Source organism: Protopterus annectens, chromosome 3.part1 (genome assembly GCF_019279795.1).
Source record: "Protopterus annectens isolate FY-2018-M chromosome 3.part1, PAN1.0, whole genome shotgun sequence".
NCBI classification, from domain to species: Eukaryota; Metazoa; Chordata; order Ceratodontiformes; family Protopteridae; genus Protopterus; species Protopterus annectens.
Window position 1 is genome coordinate 1,838,943,951 of NC_056732.1, and position 23,161 is coordinate 1,838,967,111.

The following is a 23,161-nucleotide window of genomic DNA, read 5'->3' on the forward strand; positions in this document are numbered from 1 at the left end:
TTCTAGAATGCTGAATATTTGAACTGACTTCTGCACTCATAGCAAAATGTCTGTACCGCCTTCTGACGACTGCACTGCTAGGACTTTCTGCATATAGGTTCAAAATTAACTAACTTTAACTGTATCTGAAGTATTTCCTAATACCACCAAAACCCTGCTTTAGCCTTGATTCCCAATCCTTGCCACATACAAACCAGATGCGTTTATACTCAAATGTACAGCAGATTCTGTTTGTATCAGTAGTCTTGACTGAAGGTTGTTTTCACTGATTGAAAGTGCATTTATTGAAAATGTATGCAGCTGTGAAGCCTGCTTTAATATGGTTGCATTTCTTGATTTACACAAAGAGAATACTGTATTTTTGTACATTTAAATGATAGCAGATTTAACATGCTATTTTACTTTTACATCATCCCCTACATCAATACGTACTTCCAAACCACCTTCAATTGGTCTAACTCCTCCATCCCACCTGAGGCCAGCTTAGCATTTCCCTCTTAAAAAACACTTGCTTTTGTGCTGTCTGTGTATACACATTTTATTTAACTCAACATCTAGTTTGCGAATGCAAAATGTCAACACTACTCTTTTAACAGTGCAGTGTTGCCAGATTAAATGATCAGGTTGTGTACAGTTTTATCATACTACTTGCATCTTATACGGAATATGTAAATATATGAAAACTATCTTGTTTCAGCTGCTGCACAAACTACCTTTCATGTCCCGTGATATTAATTTAGCTGTCCATCTTTTGGCCAAGTCATAGCTGAAAAGGACTCTCAGACTAATTCACTAACTCTGTTAACTTATTTTTACTTATACATTTAAGCATGATCTTTACTGATGATTAGTACGGGTGCCACAACTGATGGGTCTGACAAAGGTAACAGCCTAGGGTTGCCACCTTTTCAAATGCCCAAAGTGGAACATTTTTGGTACAAACGTCATATTTTGCAGGCTGAAACATACTTACGGCCAGTACAAAAGACAGACTTTTTTGCCTAAATAAAAGCTTATTCTTGTAGCATTTTAGTTGCTTATTTTGTTTCTTATAACATTTAGGTGTTTCAGATACAGAATAACTGTTTTATGCAACTATTACATAAAATATAGGAAATATTTTGTCCTAAAATCTCAGGACATTTGCCATTTTTACAATTTTTTTGCAGGACACAACTGCCCAAAGAGGGACTGGCCCTCGCAAAGTGGGACAGGTCGTAACCCTATAACAGCCCCTATTTAGGTGACAGCTGTAAGCCAGTGATCTGTACTTGAAGGAAATTACCCAACTATTTAGAGATTGCTTGCCCACCCTGAATGTCAGAACAAACATGGCCCCTCCAGGACGATGGCTAATTCAGGTCAAGGAATTTTCAACTTGCGCCTGTTTTGTTTGTGGTGAAACACTGAATCAGGCGTTCATCTTGCTGGAAGAAAACATACTATGGGGGAATACTCACATTACCTTTGGCTGATGTCTTCTTGTGCAATTTTGTTTCATCTTGCAAGAAAACTTGTCCATTTGCTCCTTCTCAGGAGCCTTACTGTTGCCATAAATCCCATTTTGCTTTCATCTTGTGAAGGAGAAAGTGTGTAAGAATAACACATCTTACATTTGTACTGGCGCAAGCTTCAATTCTAGCTTACGTGAATCCATCAAATGACCACTGTTTGAAATAGTCGAGTCAAATATTTACTTGAGGGACACAAAATGATATTCAGTCAGGAGCCAAAGAAAAACAGGCACAGGATGCAAGTGTCTTATAACTGTATCTGATGATGGCAAGGACTCTTGTATGAGAGGAAGTACAAGAGGAAACATACATTAATCCTTTAATAGTTTCAGGAGAAAAAGAAAGCACGGCTGCTGTAGGAAAATAGTGACTATTAGACTAAATCCTGTTTTGTGATGAAAAACACTTGGGAAGAATGAATGTCCTGCTCAATTCACAGGCAGAGATTTGAGGCAGAGATGAATAAGACTGCTGAAAATGTGATGTTAGATACCAATATCTACTAATGTGTTCCAGTGTATGGATCAACTACAGTGGATGGACTTCTTGAAGTAAGACTGGATCATATTGCCCTACACTTAGAGTAAAATTGTAAAGCCCCAACAGTGAAACCTATAACTGTAGTTTAGAAAGCTCATTTATCAGAGTAGCACATTTTGCAATGGAAGTGCTCAGTGAAGCAGTTGGGTAAAACTTGCATATTCATCTAAGACAATAAAATAAAAACTGTAAGTTTTGTACTTACTATAACTTGGTATCTGTGTTGTTTTCTTTCATCCATCCTCATGAATGGGTTACAGATCTGACTCAAGCCACATTTCTACGGACTAGGCTCCAAGTCTCGAGCTCTTCCCTCGTCACATAATGCTCAACCCTTTGCTCAGCCTTCTCAGATCAAGTTTGCTGCCCCCAAAACAATTCCCACAGTAAGAAAACAAGTAATTAACACAAAAAAAAAGAACCAGAGGCTCAAACCAGGAACAAAGGTTCCCTACCATTCCTGAGGTCTTCCAAGAGCCACAAGGAGAGGGATGGCTAGGACGGAAAGTAATGTCTCTTTCATTCCTCCTCATAAATGGGTGAGAGTCCCTGGACAGAAACAATTCTTAGGTGGCCTCAAGGAAGGCTATGCCAGAACACAGCAGAACCAAAGGAAGCCTGGTTCCTGGAAAAAATATCCAATTTGTAATGACTCACAAAGGTATGAACTTTAGACCAGGTGGCTGCAGCACAAATATTATCAATGGAGGTTGTGGAAGAAAAGGCTGATGATGTAGCCATAGATTTGGTTGAATGGGCTCAAGGACGGCAAGGTAATTGAAGACCACTTCTAGAATAGATCATAGAGATGCAACCTGTAATCCATTTAGCAGGAGTTACTTTTGAAACTGTTTGGCCCAGCAGTTTGCTGAAATGGATTCAAACAACTGTTCAGTCTTTCTAAACGGTTTTCTCCTATGCAGGTAGAAACATAGTTGTCCATGAATGTCTAAAAAGTGCAGTAACCTTTCTCCCTTGTTAGAAAGACTGGGAAAGAATGGCAATTGAATGGACTGATTCAAGTTCACCTCAGTGCCCACCTTACGCATAAAAGGGTTGGTACGAAGGAAGAGTCTATCGTTAAGAAAAATTATGTAAGGAGGTTTTGTGGACAGAGCTTGGAGTTCCGAAATCCTTCGGCAGACATAAGCACCAGAAATGCAGTCTTCCAGGAAAGACATTTTAAGTCACAGTCACTGAAAGGTTTGAAGAGTTTCTGTGTTAGATGCCGGAGAACGACAGTGGGATCCCACGGACGGGAATGGTCTTTAACCGGATTACAGAGTAGAAAAATACCCTTCATACAGGCATTACATAACCTAGATGTAGCATGAGAACCAAATTCCCAGAGTGAAAATCTGAAATAGCAGCTAACTGAAGTTTAATGGTAGAATAACTAGTGCCCTCCCGAAAAAGGGAGGCCAGAAGGGACAGGATAGTAGGCAGAGAAGCTGAAAAAGAATCAATGTTCTCCTTGTACTCCCACCAAGTGAAACTTTTCCACTTTTTTCTATAAACCTTTTTGGCAAAAGGTTTCTGGGAGGGCAATACAATGTCACGAACAGGGTAAGTAAACCTGGACCTCTGTATAATCATTGGAATTGAAGAAACAAAGTGGTGAGTTTGAGGGTGGACAGATTCAGATGATAACCCTCCAAAGGGTGAAGGAGATCCTGTCTGGGTTCCAGTATCCATACAGGATATTTCAGATAAGACTAGAGGAAGGGGAACCAAACCTGATGAGGCCAGTAGGGGACAATGAGGATAACTGGGATCTTCAGTCATTTGGCTTTCTGTAGAAACTTGGGGATTAGGGGTAAGGGAGGGAAAACATAGAGGAAACCGGGGGGGGGGGGGCAATCGTAAACTAGGGCATCCCTCTGGGACTTCCCCAGTGGGAGATCAGAGCAAAGTACCTGCTGCATTTGTTATTGTGAAGGGAGGTGAATAGGTCATAGCAAGGTTGGCCTCCAATGGCTGAACATCAAGTTCACTACTGACTGGTTGAGGGATCACTTGTGAGGGGTCAGAATGGACCTGCTGAGCTTGTCTACAAGAACGTTTGACTTCCCGGTATGTGAGCTGCAAGTAGAAAGCAGTCTGAAGATATTGGCCACTTCCAGACCTTCATGGCCTCTCTACACAATGGATACGAATGGGTTCCCCCCTGTTTGTTGATGTATCAAACTACCGACATATTGTCGGTGTCAATTGAAATTGTCCCTAGAGGAAGGGTGTCCTGAAAGGCTCGCAACTTAAGAAGGACTGCCCTCATCTCCAGAGCACTGATGTGCAATCTGGTCTCAAAGCAAGTCCACGTGCCTTAGACCAGCCTTCCTTGGGAATGCCCCCCCTCCCACCCCAAATGGGAAGCGTCAGTGGTCTCCGTGGCTGAGGGGGACGGGAGAAGGAAAGGCCTGCCAACTTACAGAATGTCGGAAAGAAGCCACCACTGAAGATGTTTTCTGCAAATCAAAGTCAATTTAACAGATGCAGGGAGAGGTTGGCAGAGAACAGACCACTGAACAGCAAGAGCCCACTGAAGCACTCACATGAAGAGCCTCCCTAATGGGACAAGCATAATGGCCGCTGCCATAGACCCAACAGTTTGAAGAACTAATCTCGCTGAAGGAGTGGGAAGGTTGAGGATAATACAAACGTGTTCCCTCAGACTTTGTATGCGATAAGGTGGTAGCAATGTCTTTGATTCAGAGTGTCTAGAAGTGGCCCAATGACTTCCAAGTTCTGCGCCGGGATCAGATTGGATTTCTGAAAATTTACCCAGAGAATCAGATATCTGCAACAGGTAATCTCTGGCCTGAAGAAAGTGATGTCTGGTTGGGGCAGTTAGAAGCCAGTCATCCAGACATGGAAACACCTGGAATCTTTTCAGCCTGAGATGGGCTGCAACTACTGCCATCCATTTGGTAAACACCCAGCGGGCTGTGGTGAGACCAAAGGGTAGAGCTCTAAACTGGTAATGACTGGTTCCCAGCCTGAAGTGCAGATCAATCATTGAGCGTCTGTCTATTTTGCTCAGACTTGGAGTATGCATACTATTGAGCGCATCCAATCACCCTACCACAACAGTGGTAGAATGGACTGAACCATGACAATTCGGAACTTTGCTTTCTTTACAAACACATTAGATTGCTTAGATCCAGTATGGGTCTGAGGTCCCCGGTTCATTCTGGCACTAAAAAGAAGCAGGAGTAAGTTCCGAATCCAATTTGTTCGCTCAGGATCTCTTGGATGATTCGTTTTTGCAGCAATTTTTGAATCTCTACAACTGCACAATCCCTCAGACTGGGTTGGACATTGGGTACGCTTCTTTTGAGACTCTGGCAGATGAAGCGAAAAGGGAATATAAAACTCTGGATATGATGTTTAGCACCCATTTGTTTCTTGTTAGAGGTTCAGGTGTCTGGGTGCAGGGAAAATAGACCCCCCCCCCCAACTGCCTCCAGTGTTGAGCAGTGCTTCAGGAGTGCTGAAAGGGCCCGTTAGAGAAAGGCTCCCTGAAGCCCTGATTCTGTGGTCCCCCTCCACCCCTAGGGTAGTGTCTACCATTTAGACTGCTCCCTCTGCCCCTTGAGGAAGAATCTCCACAGTGGTCTTGGAAAGACCCTTGGGATTTCTGGAACCAAGTCCTCTTACCACCTTACTGGTTTCTAAAGAAGGTCCATTTAGGTGTAGAAAACTTGACCCCAATGGCAGACAGGGTCTTTCCTTCCTGGTCAATGCTGGGAAGGGTATATTTAAACAGAGGGCCCAAACAAAGTGGAGCCATCAAGGGGGGCATTAACAAAAGATACCTTGAAGGTTTCTGCAAAGTCACAGAGCCTCATCCAGACATGTTGTCTAATAGCGATGCCTGGGCCGGCTGCCTGTGAAGTGCCCTCTGTGGCATGGGAGTTTAGTCTCATGGATGAATTAGACAGGGAGGCAAAAGTAGCCAGTTGGGGAGAACCTCTCTCGAAGTCTGCTGTCGACGTGCTCTTAGCTAGAGAGTCCGGGAATTATTTTACCAGATCTCTGTGCAATCTGGTAAAATGTGCAAAATAATTTAACACTCTCAGCAGGAAGGAGGCTGAGGCATAAATGTGCTTTCCAAATCTGTCCATCACTTTGGACTCCCTGTTCGGAGGATGGACAGAGGTGCTCTGCTCAGCAAGATCCTTCTTGATGGCTGCTGCCACAACCATGGCATCAACTGGTATGTCTTTGGTCCAGTGTGGTCAGTCTTTGGGTGGGGGTGGGGGGGGGGGGGGGAGTACTTATCTGGTCATTTTGGGATTGGTTCCATTGTGTCTGGCTCCTTCCAGGCGCAATGAGAAACAAGGTTGACGAGTTCTCCCACTGGCAGGGGCCTCAAGAGGTAGATGGGCCCACTCCTAACGTCCCCAAAAAACACAGCCTCTTCAGGAGAAGATTAGGCTGACCAACAGCCACTCTGCTTCAATATATCCAAAATGCCTCTAAAGGAGACGTCCTTTGGTGGTAATATGGGGGATCCTTCTCCCTCATCAAGGTCTGTGCCCTCAGTGAGAAATTCCAGTGGGGACTCTATATGCCTCCTCTTGTATATGTCTTCTTATGAGGGATTCTCTCTTCAGGAGCGGTCTTGGAAGAGGCTCCGTCTGGAGGGAGAGCTTGGTGGCCTATTGGGACAAGCTAACCCTGGACAGGAATGATAGGTTCAGGTCTCTGATCCAATGAAAACTGGTGGGGAGAATCATAGCTCTGAGAGGTTAGATCTCTAACAAAACAGAAGGCCCTTTTTATGATTTGGAAAGCCAAAGGGCCCGAAGAGTCTCTGCCCAGCTCCCTTGGAGCTAAAGCAATGGAGGTGGAAAAGACAGGAACCTCCAACCCCTGGTTCCCAGTCCGAATCAGATCCGATCTGTTCACAGCCAAAGCCCTGACAGGAAGGAATGGATCCAACAATGTCTGACCTGAAGCCCTCCCCTCAGACTGATGGCAACAGTCCAGATCTGACACCCACTTTGATCCAAGAAGGCCAGAGCAGAGGTAGTCAGGGCAACTGTCTGAGTAGAGGAAGACAGCCTCCGCGGATCAGACACAGACACTCCCGGGTGGCCACGATCCTGGAGCTCTAAAGATGGTAGTTGGATCAGAGAAGAAGAAGACTGCATGGTAATGGGCACACTCACAGTTCCCAGAGGGGGTGGAGAAGGCAGAACTCTCATCTAGATCTGAGCCTTGAGGATCTTCCATATCATCCTGTCCATGTCGATTTCTGACAAGCTCCTGGAAGGCCTTGAGAAAGCCACTGACGTCAGTCTGAAATGCCAGGAGGGTGTCTGCAGAATAGTGGAAGGTAAGGTAGGAGATTCTAGCCTAACCAAGAGCACTGGGTTCCAACTCAAGCAATTTCGTATCTGAGGAGCGAGTGTTCAAAAAGGTGGAGGATGATCTCGGCGAGCTCTTGGAGGTAGGAGCCCCAGCTGGATCTGAAGGAGGTTTCAGGCCTGCCAGAGTCAAAGAAAAAGTAGGATCCTCAGATGTCAGATCTGAAGGCCTGGGAAGTTTGGATGGAGGCTCCAAAGAAGCCTGCAAATTTTTTATTTTTTTTTATTTATTTTTTTATATTAGGGCGGCACAGTGGTGCAGTGGTTAACATTGTCACCTCACAGCAAGAGGTTCTCCAGTTCGATTCTCGGCTGAGGTGCCTTCTGTGTGGAGTTTGCATGTTCTCCCTGTGTTCGCGTGGGTTTTCTCCGGGTACTCCGGTTTCCTCCCACATTCCAAAGACATGCATCTGGAGAATTTCTCCCCGGGCCTCCGCTGAAAACAGGCTCTGTGGAACCTAGTCGGACTTTCCCGGTCAACAAATGATAAATAAATAAAAATAAAAATAAAATAAACTTACATATCACACAAGCCAACTGTAGGTGTTTGAGGGCTGAGTCAACAGACACAGCAATCATATCATCAAAATGTGGGAGTTTGTGCCCACATTCTGTACAATGTTTAAATCCAGGCATTTTTGCAGACATGCTGTCAAAGGCAATACTCACACAGGAGCTCACACAGAGACAGAAAGCCCAATCAAAAGAATGTCTGCAAAAAAGACTAAGGGAAGGGGAGGAAGACAGGAAGAGAAGGCAGAGATAAACTTGAAATTTAACTTAGCTGAGAAATGAAGAAAATATCCATAATCGCTTGAGACTGAAAAAAATACATCCAACACCGTTGGCAGCAAACGAGATCTAGGAAGGGTTGGCAAAGGGTCGAGCATTATGGAAAAAGGGAAGAGCTTGAGACTTGGAGCCTAGTTTGTAGAAATGCAGCAGAGTCAGATCCGAGGGTCAGATCCATAACCGATTCATGAGGAGGAATGAAAGACATCAAATGCATTAATATACCCCTGGAGTCTAAATACTAAGATACTTGTGGGTCTATACTGAATGTTCAAACATTCAAAATTTTGAGTCTCATATGGTTAACACCATATGATCGGATTTTTGAATGTCTGAACATTGCAACTGAGATCTCCGTACAGTGCGGAATGGGAAGAGTTCCTTTTTCTGCACTGTAGTGCGATCTCAGAGTTGATATATTTAAAGAGCAGGGGGTGTGTGGGATGTTAAACCTTCAGATAGGTGTTTTGTGTAGTTTATTTTTTTTGTTAGATATTCAAACTTTTGAAAGTTCAGTCATATGGTGTCGACCATATGAGAGTTGAACTTTCAAACGTTCGATTATCTAATTGAGACCCGATACTTGCTCAACCCAAAGTACAAACCCTAAAGAGGGTGCAGCCAGTTCTTCTTGAGAAAATACTAATGGTCCAAAAACATTTACAATAACATGGAATATTCTGAGGATACGTGTGTTGAAGACAATCATATATCATTTCAGCTATGAGCTAATGGCAAGCTCAATACAGGAATGTTGTGGACAGACACTGTATTTTCCGTTCTGAAAATAATTCACAAACACCTGCTTTAATATAAGCTGAACAGTAGCTGTATGTGTCAAGACTCTCTCAATGCAAGGCCCATGCAAATCTCCACCTGGTGCACATATGGGTTCATAGGTGATTACAAGGCTAATAGCACAAGACCCTTTACAAGCTTAGCCAATAATATCCAGGATAGGACAATATTGCATCTTAATTCCCCAGATATGGGAAAGGGTAGTACTAGGAGCCCCCACAGAGTCATTTTACATACTATAATATGAAACATCTCAAGACATCTCCAACAATGTTACAGAAATGCAGGTATACATTAAACTTAAAGTGTAATTCATGGTTTGAAGGCATGTTAGCAGCTCCATGATAAACTCAGTGTGCTATTTTGGCCTTCCTGAAACTGGGATTTTATCTGTTTATTTATTTACTTATTTCAATCTCCAGCACAGGTCTTAACTGGGGATCCTTCCAGGTGCAATCTGCAAGGGTTTTTGACTGGTGTTCCGATTTCCTCCTACAGCCCAAAAAAAAAGAGAGTCACATGTGAAGTGGCATAGTGTGTGTGTGTGTGTGTGTGTGTGTGTGTGTGTGTGTGTGTGTGTGTGTGTGTGTGTGTGTATATATGTGTGTGTGTGTGTGTATATATGTGTGTGTGTGTGTGTGTATATATGTGTGTGTGTGTGTGTATATATGTGTGTGTGTGTGTGTATATATATGTGTGTGTGTGTGTGTGTGTGTGTGTGTGTGTGTGTGTGTGTGTGTGTGTGTGTGTGCACTCATATCCTGCAACAGGCTGGCAGCCGCTTATGATGTCTTGTGCCCACTGATTGCAGGACTCACTTAAGCATTCCCAAGACCCTGCATTTGCACAAGAATTCAAGGAAATACTCATGAAGAAGAGAAAATAGGTGGAGCTGAATAAGAATGGCACTGCCTCAGACCAGCACGTGTAAGGGTGACAGAAGAGAGACACAGCTGAACCAGGTATGGAAACCAGGTCCATAAGAAATACTAATGGAGAAATGCAGAAGTACAGGAGTTATAAAACACGGAGTCTAGCAAACAGTGGGAGACAGAAAACACAGAGAAGATTCAGAAGGAATACTGGTTGGCTAACAAGGAGACTTAGACAGCAGTCACAGCAACAAAAAAACAAGCCATGAGAGACACTTACAAGCATCTGGAAAGTGTCTCAGCAGATGGACCAAAGAAACTACATCAGATTGCAAGACAAAGACAGAAAAATAAAGAACAGTCGGAGATGCTTCATAAGAGATAACAGCAACAACCTGCTCACCACTCCACAAAACAAATGTAGATGGAAAGAGTACTTCCAGCAAATTCAGAGTGAAAAAAAAATCCCACAGAAGTTGTACGGTGCCATACCATAAAGTCTACAGTGAAGAAGAAGAGGAGGAGCCCACCCCAAACGTAAGAACATAGATAAGGAAAATAAAGTCAGGAAAAGCAGCAGGCTCAGAAGAGTTCACGGCAGACATGACCAAGATGTTGGGTGAATTAAGGAAGAAATGGTTCCTAAAGGAATTTGTAACAGTATGGAGAGAAAGTATCCCTAAATGGCTGAAGAATAAAGCAATGTAGTGCCATTGTACAAGAACAAAGGGGACATTAACTGTAGGCATTACACAGGTATCAAACTCCTGGTATACTTTAAGTAGTCATTTATCTGTCATCAGCTCCATAAAGTATAAGATGGGAGATGAAATTCAGATGAGGATGCAGCACAACTAATCAATCGAATGTTTGCAGAGAGACAGATACTGAAGAAGTTGTTGCAGATGAGGAAAGAGTCCCAACTGGGCATGTCTAGACTTGAAAAAAAAGCATATGACAAGGTTCCAAGAAAGTGGCTTTAGGTAGACCTGTGATGGTGGTACAATTAGTGCAGGCCATGATCATGGACCCAATGGCACACGTTCGCACAGTGTTTGGTCTCACAGAGGTGGTCCCAGTGGGAGTGGGTGTGCACCATGGTTCAGATCTGAGCACACTGCTGTTCATACTGGTGATGGGCTACATCAGCAAATACCTCAAATGGAACAGATAAATAAATGCTGCTGTAAGCAGACAATGTGGCATTACAAGCAGACCCTGAACAGGAACTTTAGCAAATGATGGGGAATGGAATGCAAAACCTAAGGCACACAGGATGAAACTGTGTACAGTCAAATCAGTTATCATGGCAGTAAATGGAGTAAATCAGAAGAAGCTGAAAACTGAGAGATGGGAAATAGTGGAACAGGTTATCAGCTTTAGATATCTGGGAGGGGTGGTTAAGGAAAAGAGAAGTCTGAATAAAGAGGTCAAAGCTGGAATCAGAGGGGCTACAGCTGATTGGCACAGAGCTTCAGGGGTAGCATGTGTCAGAAGAATACCAAGGCATACAAAACAGTGGTGTGACCAGTACTTCTGTATTAGACAGAAACCTGGACAGTGAAGGCAGAGCAGCTGAGGTGAGGTGCCTGAAACAGGTAGTAGGATGCATGCTGTGAAGAACTGATGACATCAAAAAAGAAGCTAAAGTGTAAAGGGTGTTGCTGATGATTTTACAAGAAATCACATATGATTCTAGTTTTGCTTTAGTATCAGTTTGATACAAAAATAAAAACAATCACGGCACCAGGAAGCAATAAGGACCACTAGCTAGTTGAACACTAGCAGTATAAACAATTTGGCAAAAAATTAGACTGGGGAGCAGTAAATAAAACCAGCAAGAACGTTTAACGCAATCCAATACACAGCATTTTCCTCGTATTCCACGACTTCATCAGATATCCCATCAATCCCCCTGACAACATAAATACCCTCATTAAGTGCACTATTATTCAATTACAAAATAATTAAACAAAACCTTTTAATAAGAAATATTTAAACAACTGCATAAACATATTTGAAAAACAGAGACACAGATTAAATTAAGTTCAACTTTCATAAGAACAAGTGAAACACCATTCAACCCAACTAATTTTCCTTAGTAAACCACTTATATCCAAAAATAGTGAATAACCTTTCCCTCTTACATATCCCTTTGTGTACAGTCCTTTAATACCATCTAGTGGCTCGTTATACAAATCAGTAATCCTTGTGTGTGTATATATATATATATATATATATATATATATATATATATATATATATATATATATATATATATATTTTAAGCTACCCATAGTTACAAAATATATTCAAAAAAGATATATATAGGAAAAGATAAAAAAGTATTAGTTTAAGGGTGTGCGCACACAACAAAGTTATTAGTTTAAGTGCACACTAATGCAACCAGCACATTGCCCGTTTTATTTATATTTTTCCCCCCAATTTGTTTTTCAGTTGAATTGTACAGGTTATAGGTCACATTAAAGGTGGGAAATGTTTTGTAATGATTTATTGTGGTCTCATTTTTTTTTTTTTTTAGAGATATATACACATACACACACTAAAATTTAATCTCAAGCAATATAAAGATATCTAGAGCTCTAATTCTGCCCTAGCTGTTTAATAACCTTGAATGAATGAAAATGTCATTTTTAAGTAGAAATAAAATGAATACAGTTTTCAGTTTTTATGCTATACCAGCTAAAACCAGGTGCTTTTGATGACTCCTTGTTATGAGCGTAACTTCATTAAATGCTGATTACAAAAGTCAAGCTGTCAACAAATCTAATCTTTAAAACTGAATAGAAAGCAGTTGGCACATTACCTACAAACGTTATAGCATATCAGTAAAAACTGTTAAAGTCACAAACACACACACACACACACACACACACACACACACACACAGTAATATTTATGTTGAATATCTGCTGGGCTTTTTCAGTGCATAAAAAAAAATCTATGCATCAAAAAAGGTCTTGAAGGGTGAAACCATGATCTGCTGCACATCTTTCTGTCATTTTTGGAATTACAGAAGCTTCCTGTCACTCTTTGGGCCATATGAATGGAGAACTGCAATGGTAATCCCTCTGCCCAAGGATGGGCCATCAATGGATCATGGGAACTAATGACCAAAAGTCTGACTAGCCTCATATGCAAAGCCATGGAAAGAATCATCATGAAAAGAGATCATAAAGACACAAAAAACCCTTCAAACACTGGATCCAAACCAGTTTAGTTTTGTCAAGGGCAGATCATATCTACTCAACCTGGTGGAAGATGGCAAAGTGGTGCATACTGCCTTCCTTGATCGGTGTACAACATGTAATACAATACCCCATTCAGGCATGATAAACAAACTCATGGTTATACGCATAAACGTCTATGTTATGCATTGGCTTTCAGAAAGGACCCAGGAAGTTAGGGTAGGGAAGACCACCCCCATAAAGAGGTTTGTCAGTAGTGGAGTCCCTCAGAGTTCTGTGCTGGGTTCCCTCTGAAATTAGAACCAATGTTAAGGACCTCTGGTTGACCACATTTGCAGATGATTGCAAACTATGAGCAGTCACAGAATTCTTCAAAACACAACATCCTATAGGAAGGGCTAACACAGACAAATGACTAGCACCAAAACCATGGATTAAAACTCAATGTCAAGAAATGTACATCAGCACCCTTTGGGAAGTCAGTCACCCTAGGAAATTAACTTAATAATACACCCCAACAGTAGAACCAGCAGTCAAGGACTCGGGTGTAGATAGTAACCCATTTTTCAATCAACACACGTCTAAGGTAGCAACAAAATCATTCTATTTTGCTCAACTGAAAAGCAAGAACATGATTTTCAAGTAAAAGGAATTCATCGTTCCACTGTATTTGGCTGTCATCAGTCCCATCACAAAGTATAACTTTTCATTTGGCATGTACTTGACCAGGCACATGCAACAACTGGAACTTCCACAGAAGTTCCTCGCAAGAAGAATACAGGGTGTAAACAGCATGTCCTACGCAGATCGCCTTAAAGTCATCTCTCTGTTGAGAGGCAGTCTATTCCTGGCATACAACGCATCCTTGGATCTCACTCTGATGGATGTTCTCCGTATCTGCAAAATGAACAGCATCAATATTACTGGATCTAAGAATTTAAACTTTGCTTGCGACACAACCAGGATACGTTTGAGTGGACACGTTTGTGTCTCAGAAAATTCCCCTTTTCTGGAACAGACTTCTCATACATGCAAATCAGAGCTCTTCCCTAACTCTATGCAGCAGAAACCTGGACTAGTGGATGGGAAAGCCATGGCTTAGACCCCAGGTCTAGCACACCTAGGTCTATAATGGATAGAGGCAGCTTGCGAATTTTGCCCTAGCTTACATATACCCCTTAAAATAACCTCTAAAACATATAAACTTGCAGGATAATATTAGAATACTTGGCTGGGCTTATAAAGGCCCCAGTTGTCATTATCCTAGTATACACCTATGAAGAATAAATATTCCTTACATTTTCTATTTTGTGCTGACACGGTTTATCTTTGACTACATTGTCGGTCATTCAGGCACCTGCTCTTTGAGAATTAACGTGTGTGTGTGTGTGTGTGTCTGCGTCTGTGCGTCTGTGTGTGTGTGTGTGTCTGTGTGTGTGTGGGTCCACTTTTTAATTTCAAAATGCCATAATGTCGAGATCCATAAAATCAAACCCAGAATCTTGACATTATGAAATTTCAAAATTAAAAAGTAAATAGAAAAATAAAAAAAAACACAGGGAGTCAATCCCCTCTGCAATTAAAATATACCAACTCTGAGATCACGCTACAGTGAAGAGAATGGTAATGTTTACGTTCTGCACTGTCTAGCAATCCCTATTACTGTTCTCTTCGCTGCAGAGCGATCTCAGAGTTAGTATATTTAAGATGCAGGGAGTGTGGGGGTGCAGGGGGGCTTGTCCCCCCCTGCAAAAACTTTTTATACATTTTTATTTCTTTTCTTAATTTTGAGATTACAAGATCCCGAGGGGATGTGTGTGTGTGTGTGTGCATGTATGTATGTGCGTGTGTATACAGAGAGAGAGGTGTGTACATATGGGTCCACTTGCTATGTTATATGGGTTGGAGACAGTGGCACTGACAAAAATGCAGGAGTTGGAGCTGGATGTCGCAGAGTTAAAGATGTTAAGATTTTCACTAGGTGTGGCAAGGGTAGACAGGTTCAGGAATAAGTACATTAGAGGGTCAGCCCAGGTTGGAAGGTTTGGAGACAAAGCCAGAGAGGCAAGATTACGTTAGTTTGGACATGTGCTGAGGAGGAATGCTGAGTATATTGGGGAAAAAGATACTAAGGATGAAGCTACCAAGTAACAGGAAAAGAGGAAGGCCTAAGATAAGGTTTATGGATGCGGTAAGAGAGGACATGCAGGTGATTGGTGTGACAGAGCAAGATGCAGAGGACAGGAAGAAATGGAAACAGATGATCTGCTGTGGCGACCCCTAACGTGTGTGTGTGTGATATATATATATATATATAGCAGGTTTGTTCCACTACCACTTCTCAACACAAAAGTTTGTTTGTTGCAACACCTACAGGTGTTTGCTTACAATTGTACTGGTCTATGGTAACAAAGGTGAACTACACTTGTCGATATTCAAGTAGAGCCGATTATATACACTGTGCTTGGGAAGACAATACATTTGAAACATTTTGGCTGCTCAACCAAGTGTCTTGCTGAGCTTTTTTCTATGTGGAGTACAATCGTAAGCAAACACACACACTCACAATATATATATAGGCTATACTGCTCAGACAAGCTCCACGTGGGTTTACAGAGTGGCCCTAGCAGCAAGGAACTTGAAAAAGCGACTACCTTCTGGATTTAAGTATATTTGCTTTTTTTCCACTGGAAATAGCTTCTGTTGCTTACTTTAAACTAGCCTGAACTGTTTTTTTTTCCTGATTACTGCATTTATTTTTAAATATGCACTTAAAGTTACATTTAGTCAAATTTAATCGAAAGTTTCCTTGTTTGTTTGTTTAATTTAACTGTGGAGGCTGCCCACTAAAGTGTGCTAGCCTGTGTAACTAATTTATCCCTCTCTGCATTTTCTGTGTATTTCTACAAAAAAAACCCAAAAAAATAATCCTTGTTTTCCCGCCTTTCTCGACTAGTTTAGACCAGTATACAGGCATTGCTGTATTCTGGGCTGTGGTGTAGTTCCTGTGTTGTCCATTACCTTACTTGGATAGAAGGAAGTTTCTTTGCTCACCAGTGGGAGTGGGGAGCCTTGAGCAGCCTACCTGTCCTTGGGGGAAGTGACCTCAGCACAAGAAGCTGTAGTAATTGGTTGTTTGGGACAATTCCTAGCTCTTTTGTAGTTCACTGCTTAAAATCCGCCTTGGTCGTGCACATAGCGCAGCGCCGGTTAAACAAGGTTAAACTTGGTTAAAGAAGGTTAAACTTTTTCTGGCTCCGCCAAGTCTGCTTTTCAATTTTTCCCTTAGAACTGTTTCTACTTGCAATCTAAACAGCCTATACTCTATCTGAAAAGCTCAGCACTTGCTCCTAAAGCAATTTTATACAGGTAAAGCACTCAATCAAAAGAAAGTACTTCATTCACCTAAATTCTGTTGAGTACACATCTCCCTATAGGTCCTTTCTGACTCATTTACACAGCAATCTTTTTCACTATTTCTAGCATGTCGAAGGGTCAGTTGCTGGCGTTCTCTCCTTTTCAGCTGGTGAATCTGGGAATCTTGAGGCAATGTTACAATTGCCTCATGTACACAGACAACCCCCTCCTCCTCCCAACAAATACAAATATATGCGAGAGATGCAACTATATAGCCAAACTGGAGGCTGAGCTCTCTCAATTCAGTACTGGCAAGACCAGTCAGGAGGAGAAGGTAACCACGCACACCACAAACCCAGTCTCACATAGAACTATCACAACAGCAAACCAAACACAAACACACAAAAACATACTCGGAGGTGCTGATTAAAAATCTACCAAAACAACAGAGGCCTCCAAAGCAGACATCCAAGCAACCACCACCTCAAGACATAGCACATGCAACACATAGTTCACAAAGTCAGTGTGCTAAACAGTCACAGCCCTCAAGGCCAAACAACATGCCAGACACACTTGTAATAGGTGACTCCATAGTCAGACACACTGACGTCCCGCTCACCAAACTGAACAAGGAAAAGGTCACAGTAAGCTGCCTGTCGGGAGCTAGAATCCACCACATAACACAAGCACTCAGGTCACTCCACAGCAAGAACAAATATGACTCAGTCATTGTACATGCCGGTGTGAACGACCTGAGACGTACCTCCCTGGACTACATGAAAAGAGACATAGAGGAGCTGGACGACATGAAAAGAGACATAGAGGAGCTCTCTGATTATGTAGCCCAGGCCGGTATGACCCTGACCCTGAGCAGCATCTTACCCTCACCAAGAATGATGCCACAGTACAAAGACAAAATGATCAGTTTTAACAATTGGCTTAATTACTGGTGTCATTCTAAGGGGATCCAATGTCTGTCTGCTTGGGATGACATGGTTGACAAGCCACGCTGCTTCGCAAGGGATGGCTTGCACCTGTCACCCCTGGGCTTCCGGATATTGGCCAAGGCTCTTGCCACCCCCATAGTGCCTTTTTTAGGCAAGGCTCAAATGACAAACCTACCTCCCTAGAAAACACAAGTGGAAAAAACCTAAGGGTAATGCTGCTCAATGCCAGAAGTCTAAACCTCAAGATGCACGCCCTCAAAGCCCTCCTCAGTATGGAGAACATCGATGTCTGTGCAGTAACTGAAACCTGGTTCAAGGCTCCTGAGAGCACCCAAGCACTATCAGGTTTTACCTCATATCATGCGTTCCGGCCTCAAAACTTGGACCGAACCACAAAAGGAGGGGGAGTATCCATTTTCATCAAAGCTGCCCACACCTCCAGGTTAGTGGCAACGCACGAAGCATCGGAAACTATCCAGGTGCAACTAACCATAGGCAAAATTGCCTTACAGTTTGTAGCATGCTACAGACCACCCTCTCAAACTCAGGAACCCCACACAGCCTTCCTGAAGACACTGGAGATTATGAACGTCTCTCCAAATGCCATCATTTTGGGAGACTTCAACTACCCAAACATAGACTGGGAACATTACTCAAGCCCCAACACCCTAGCCCAAAGGTTCCTAGAATTCATAAACTCAAATGCAATGGAACAACTAGTCACCATTCCCACAAGAGGAGACAATATACCAGACCTTATCACAAACATGGGGACAAAATGCTCCACACCGGAAGTATATCCCTCTTTGGTAAGATCAGACCATAAATTACTCTCACTGGAAATCCACATCCCGCCCTCACCCCCTGCACACAAGACCACAGTGACGAACTTCTCAAAAGCAAACTTCACACTTCTTAAGACTGAAGTGGTATCCTTCAAGGCCCCTGTGCCAGTGGAAACCACAACCCACACTGCTGAATCCTTTGCAAATGCCTTCTATGGGCACCTTCAAGAATGCATGGATCATGCAATCCCAAATAAAACCAAGACCCATTCCCCCAAAGGCAGGCGCCCGGTCTGGTGGACCCCAGCCATAAACAAACTTAACAACAGGAGGAGGAAGCTACTACATGACAGAGCAAAATCCCTAAAAGGGAAGGCGTCTCTGATCAGTACTAGCAAAAAACTACGATCACTCATAAAATCATCCAAGGCCAACTTTGAGAGAAAAATCGCAAAAGACACAAAAGACAATCACAAGGCCTTCTTTAGCTATGTTAGAAACCTGGGTGGAAACTCCCAGATATGCTCAGAGTTAGTCCAAAATGACACAAAATACACTGAACCCACTGACATTGCCAACATTCTGGCAGACAGGTTCAGTGTAAATTTTTCTTCCCCCTCCCCCTCAAAAGGAGAAATAACTATCCCAGCAGAGTGTAGCCTCCCTAACATCTCAGATGCCCAGGTGAGAGCCACCCTCTCTAAAGCTAAAAACACAGCATCAATGGGACCGGATGGTGTCCCGGGCGGTGTGCTACATGAACTCCAAGAGGAACTAAACCCACACATAAGGCTGCTGTTTAATCTTAGCCTTACTACAGGATACGTACCCAAAGAGTGGCGTACAGCAACAGTGGTCCCACTTCACAAAGGCGGTGCCTCTACGGACCCTGGAAATTACCGCCCCATAAGCTTGACGAGCCTGGTCTGCAAAGCTATGGAGAGGATCATTATGGAACTCATAAACAAAGACATTGGGGACCTACAGACATTGGATCCTACTCAATTTGGCTTTGTCAAGGGCAGATCCTGCCTTTTGAACTTGGTCGACTTTTTTGAAACAGTCACAAAGGCCATTGATGAGGGTAAAGCAGTTCACACAGCCTACCTTGACCTTGCAAAAGCCTTTGACACAATACCCCACTCGGGCATCATAGACAAACTCACCAGCTTAAATGTAAACCCATATGTCACAAGATGGGTTGCAAACTGGCTCAAGGACAGAACCCACAGGGTCAGAGTTGCTGGAGCTATGTCAGACTCTAAGCCAGTTACAAGCGGTGTCCCACAGGGCTCAGTCCTGGGACCCCTCTTGTTCGGCATTTATTTTTCCGAAGTACAGGCAAACATAGGAGGATTGTGGCTGACAAAGTACGCAGATGACTGCAAACTGGGCGCCATAGTTGATACTCCAGCGGACACAAACATCCTTCAGAGAGGCCTCATAGAAACGGATAATTGGTGCCAGAGCCATGGCCTTAAGCTGAACGCCAAAAAATGTATAGTCATACCCTTTGGGAAAAACAAGGTACCAACAAATTACCACATAGGCGGTAATCCATTAAGTACAGAAGAGGTAATCAGGGACCTAGGGACCCAGGTTGACAGTAACCTCTCATTTGACACTCACATTGCCAAAGTGGTTAGGAAGACCTTCTATATTGCCCACCTTATCATGAAGGGTTTCACATCTAGATCAAGAGAGGTCATTGTGCCCCTGTACTCTTCTCTTATCAGGCCAATGATTGAGTACAATGCCCCATTTGGGATGTATCTTACCCGACACCTGCAGTAGTTGGAAAGACCCCAAAAGTTCCTCACCAAGAGGATAAAGGGTCTTAAACATATGTCATATGCTGCCCGACTGAAAAAACTCCAGCTCTATTCAGTCGCATACCGCCTACACAGAGGTGATCTGTGCCTGACGTACAAGGCCATGTCCAATCCTGAATTAATGGACATGCTCCACCTCAGAAAATCCAAATTCATCAGAGCCACGAGAACAAGTGACTTAAACCTCAACACAGAAATAAATAGGACGTGCTGGAGGGACAGATTCATAACCCAGAGGCTCCCTACACTCTGGAACAAAATCCCAGTCCATGTTAGGCAGAGCCCCTCACTGACTCTATTCAAGAGAAATCTCGACGAGTGGATGGGAGATCGTAGGTTTATCCCGGGGGTCATCTCTGTGTCACTACTAGACAGAGGCATAGTAAACTAAACCCTAAAAGGGCGTAGTATTCTCATCCTAAGGGGTGGTGTAAGCCACATACACTCTGGCTAGGCTTATAAATGCCTTAGGGCAGATAGCCTAGTACGAACCTATGAACCTATATATATATATATATATATATATATATATATATGTGTGTGTATGTATATATATATATATATATATATATATATATATATATATATATATATATATATATATATATATATATAAATACATACACATACTTACATCTATGTGTGCACTCGCGTGTATATATTACACACATATGTACAGATACATACACTAACCCCTCATGTACAGTAATCTCCAAAAACATCTGATGACTGTATAATATATCTAGACAAAAATGATAAAATATAGCAATAACCCATGCCTGGGTGTGGGTAATGCTAAATTTACCCACGGTTGGCGTGGTTTGGTCCTGAGGGCGAAGCCCGAGGGACCAAACAAAGCCAACCGTGGGTAAATTTAGAATTACTCACACCCAGGCGTGGGTTATTGCTATTATACCATGACATTATTTAAGAAAAGAAACTATTACTTTTCTTAAATAATGGCATAGTATAATGCCTGTTTACTGCCCTTCCGCAGATGTCTGGCATCCGCGGCAGTTCTGATGTACTGCGCGCCTGCGCAGTACACCAGAGCTGTGGGCAAAAGCAACGGAGAACGCAAGATCTTCGTTGCTTTTTTTTTTAGTGTTTCGCTATGTTAAATGAGTTTAACATAGCAAGACAGTTTTAAAATAAGCAACGGAGATGTCCGTTGCTTATTTTAAAACTGTCTCGCTATGTTAAACTCATTTAACATAGCGAAACACTAAAAAAAGCAACGGAGATCTTGCTTTCGCCATTGCTTTCTTTTAAAACACTGTCTCGCTATGTTAAATGGGTTTAACATAGCGATACAGCTTTAAAATAAGCAACAGAGATCTCCGTTGCTTATTTTACTGTCTCGCTATGTTAAACCCATTTAACATAGCGAGACAGTGTTTTAAAAAAACGAGTTATACTAAGGGAAAAAAGTCCGGGCGACCGGACCTTTTTCCATTAGTATAACTCGATTTACAACGGGCACGCTGGCCAATCAGTGTACACGTTTTGGGGGGGGGGGGGGTCATGGTATAATACAAAATATTCTAGCCAATTCATCATTTCATTTCACATAACTGCATGTTATTCAGCTTTGCAAGGAAACACACACCTCAAATAAGAAACTGTATCCATAAAACATTATCCTCTTACCAACTGAAACCATGTTCTCATAGTTCTGCACCAACACCTCCTTGTACAATGCTTTCTCCTGTTCACTCAGTGTCGTCCACTCCTCGACTGAAAACTCAACAGCAACATCCTCAAAGCTTTCCGGTAGCTGAAAATACACAGAATTTGTTAATTTATACTCAGTTTCACTGTAAACTGCTGACTGCAAAGAAGATTATGGTCAGGTTATCAACAGTAAACAGACTTATGTGTTCAACAAGTGGGCATCTGGAAATTTTACTCAGTAATTAAGTATGAGGAGTGAACTTCCTGATGCCCATTTTGACCTCCATTATGAGATCATACAACAAATGGAGGTTATTAAAAAAAATTCATCATAATAAAAGGAATTTTTGATCACAAGGGTAATTAATACGTATACTATCTTCAGGTAGAACCTGACATAGCAGTGAACTTCAGGGGTAGTAAAGGTTGGTCTTGCTCTCTCTTTTTCCATTCTGACTCCAGACACAAAACAGTAAGGACTACCGGATTTTAAGAACAGTTTGATATGAAATCCAGGATGAAGCATGGATTAATAATAAGATACACCTGATAACCATGAAAAACCCATTTGGTTCTCTACAGTGATGTTCCTGTAGCTCACAGATCCTAGACACAGAGATGATGACCTCCAAGATCTCCATCTTCACAGAAATTAACTTTAAGCTGTTGAAAAGCTTAAATGGGGGCTGGACAATACCTGTTAAACATTAACTTCAAATCTCAAGGAACAGAAGGGCTCTTCATAATGGGTGAAGATGCAAATCCCTTTATAGAACTGTTCAAACAGCCATTGCTGATCCATAGTTCCGCCTTCCATAAGATCGTATTACGCAGAGATGCTACCTTAATCACTGTGACCATGGAATAATGAAGACCCAGGCCATACAGATGCCTCAGATAAGTCAGAACCACCTTTATACTAACAGAATGAAATGTTGTTAGGACCATGTGTAGAATGGTATATTGAAATAGCACAGGATATTTGCAAACCAGAGGAAGAATCTAACAACTAGACCACTAGCAGGCCTCTCCCTGACGGATGTCGACATCCATGCAGTCACAGAAACCTGGTTCAAGGCTGCAGAAAGTACCCAGGCCTTGCAAGGATACAATGCCTCCCACAATTTCAGACCACAAACTGAAGATTTGAGAACCAACGGAGGTGGCATACCTATTTTCATTAAAGATTACGCCTCTAGACTGTATAGACTAGATAACTCTACAGAGTTACTCCATGTCCAAATAACAGTGGGTAAGGGCCCCCCCATGACATCATAAGTTATAGGTGCATTTCCATGAAAGAAGCCCACATAGTTTACTTAGACCTACTTGGGACAACCAAACACCATAGTCGTGGGTAATTTCAACTATCTTATATGAGCCCAAACTCACTCACACAGACGTTCCTGTACTTTGTTAACTCAAGTGCACTGGAACAAATGGTGCACTACCCCACAATGGGTTCTAAC

General features: G+C 42.4%; 1 protein-coding gene across 1 annotated transcript in view; it reads right to left on the reverse strand.

Annotated features, from left to right (window-relative positions):
- The window catches only part of LOC122797903 (zinc finger protein 28-like), a 271,838-nt gene that overhangs the window by 223,872 nt on the left and 24,805 nt on the right, over positions 1-23,161 (reverse strand). The window contains exon 3 of the mRNA XM_044066422.1: positions 21,669-21,795. Within this exon, the coding sequence (XP_043922357.1) occupies positions 21,669-21,795 (127 nt within the window). The remainder of the gene's footprint in view (positions 1-21,668; positions 21,796-23,161) is intronic.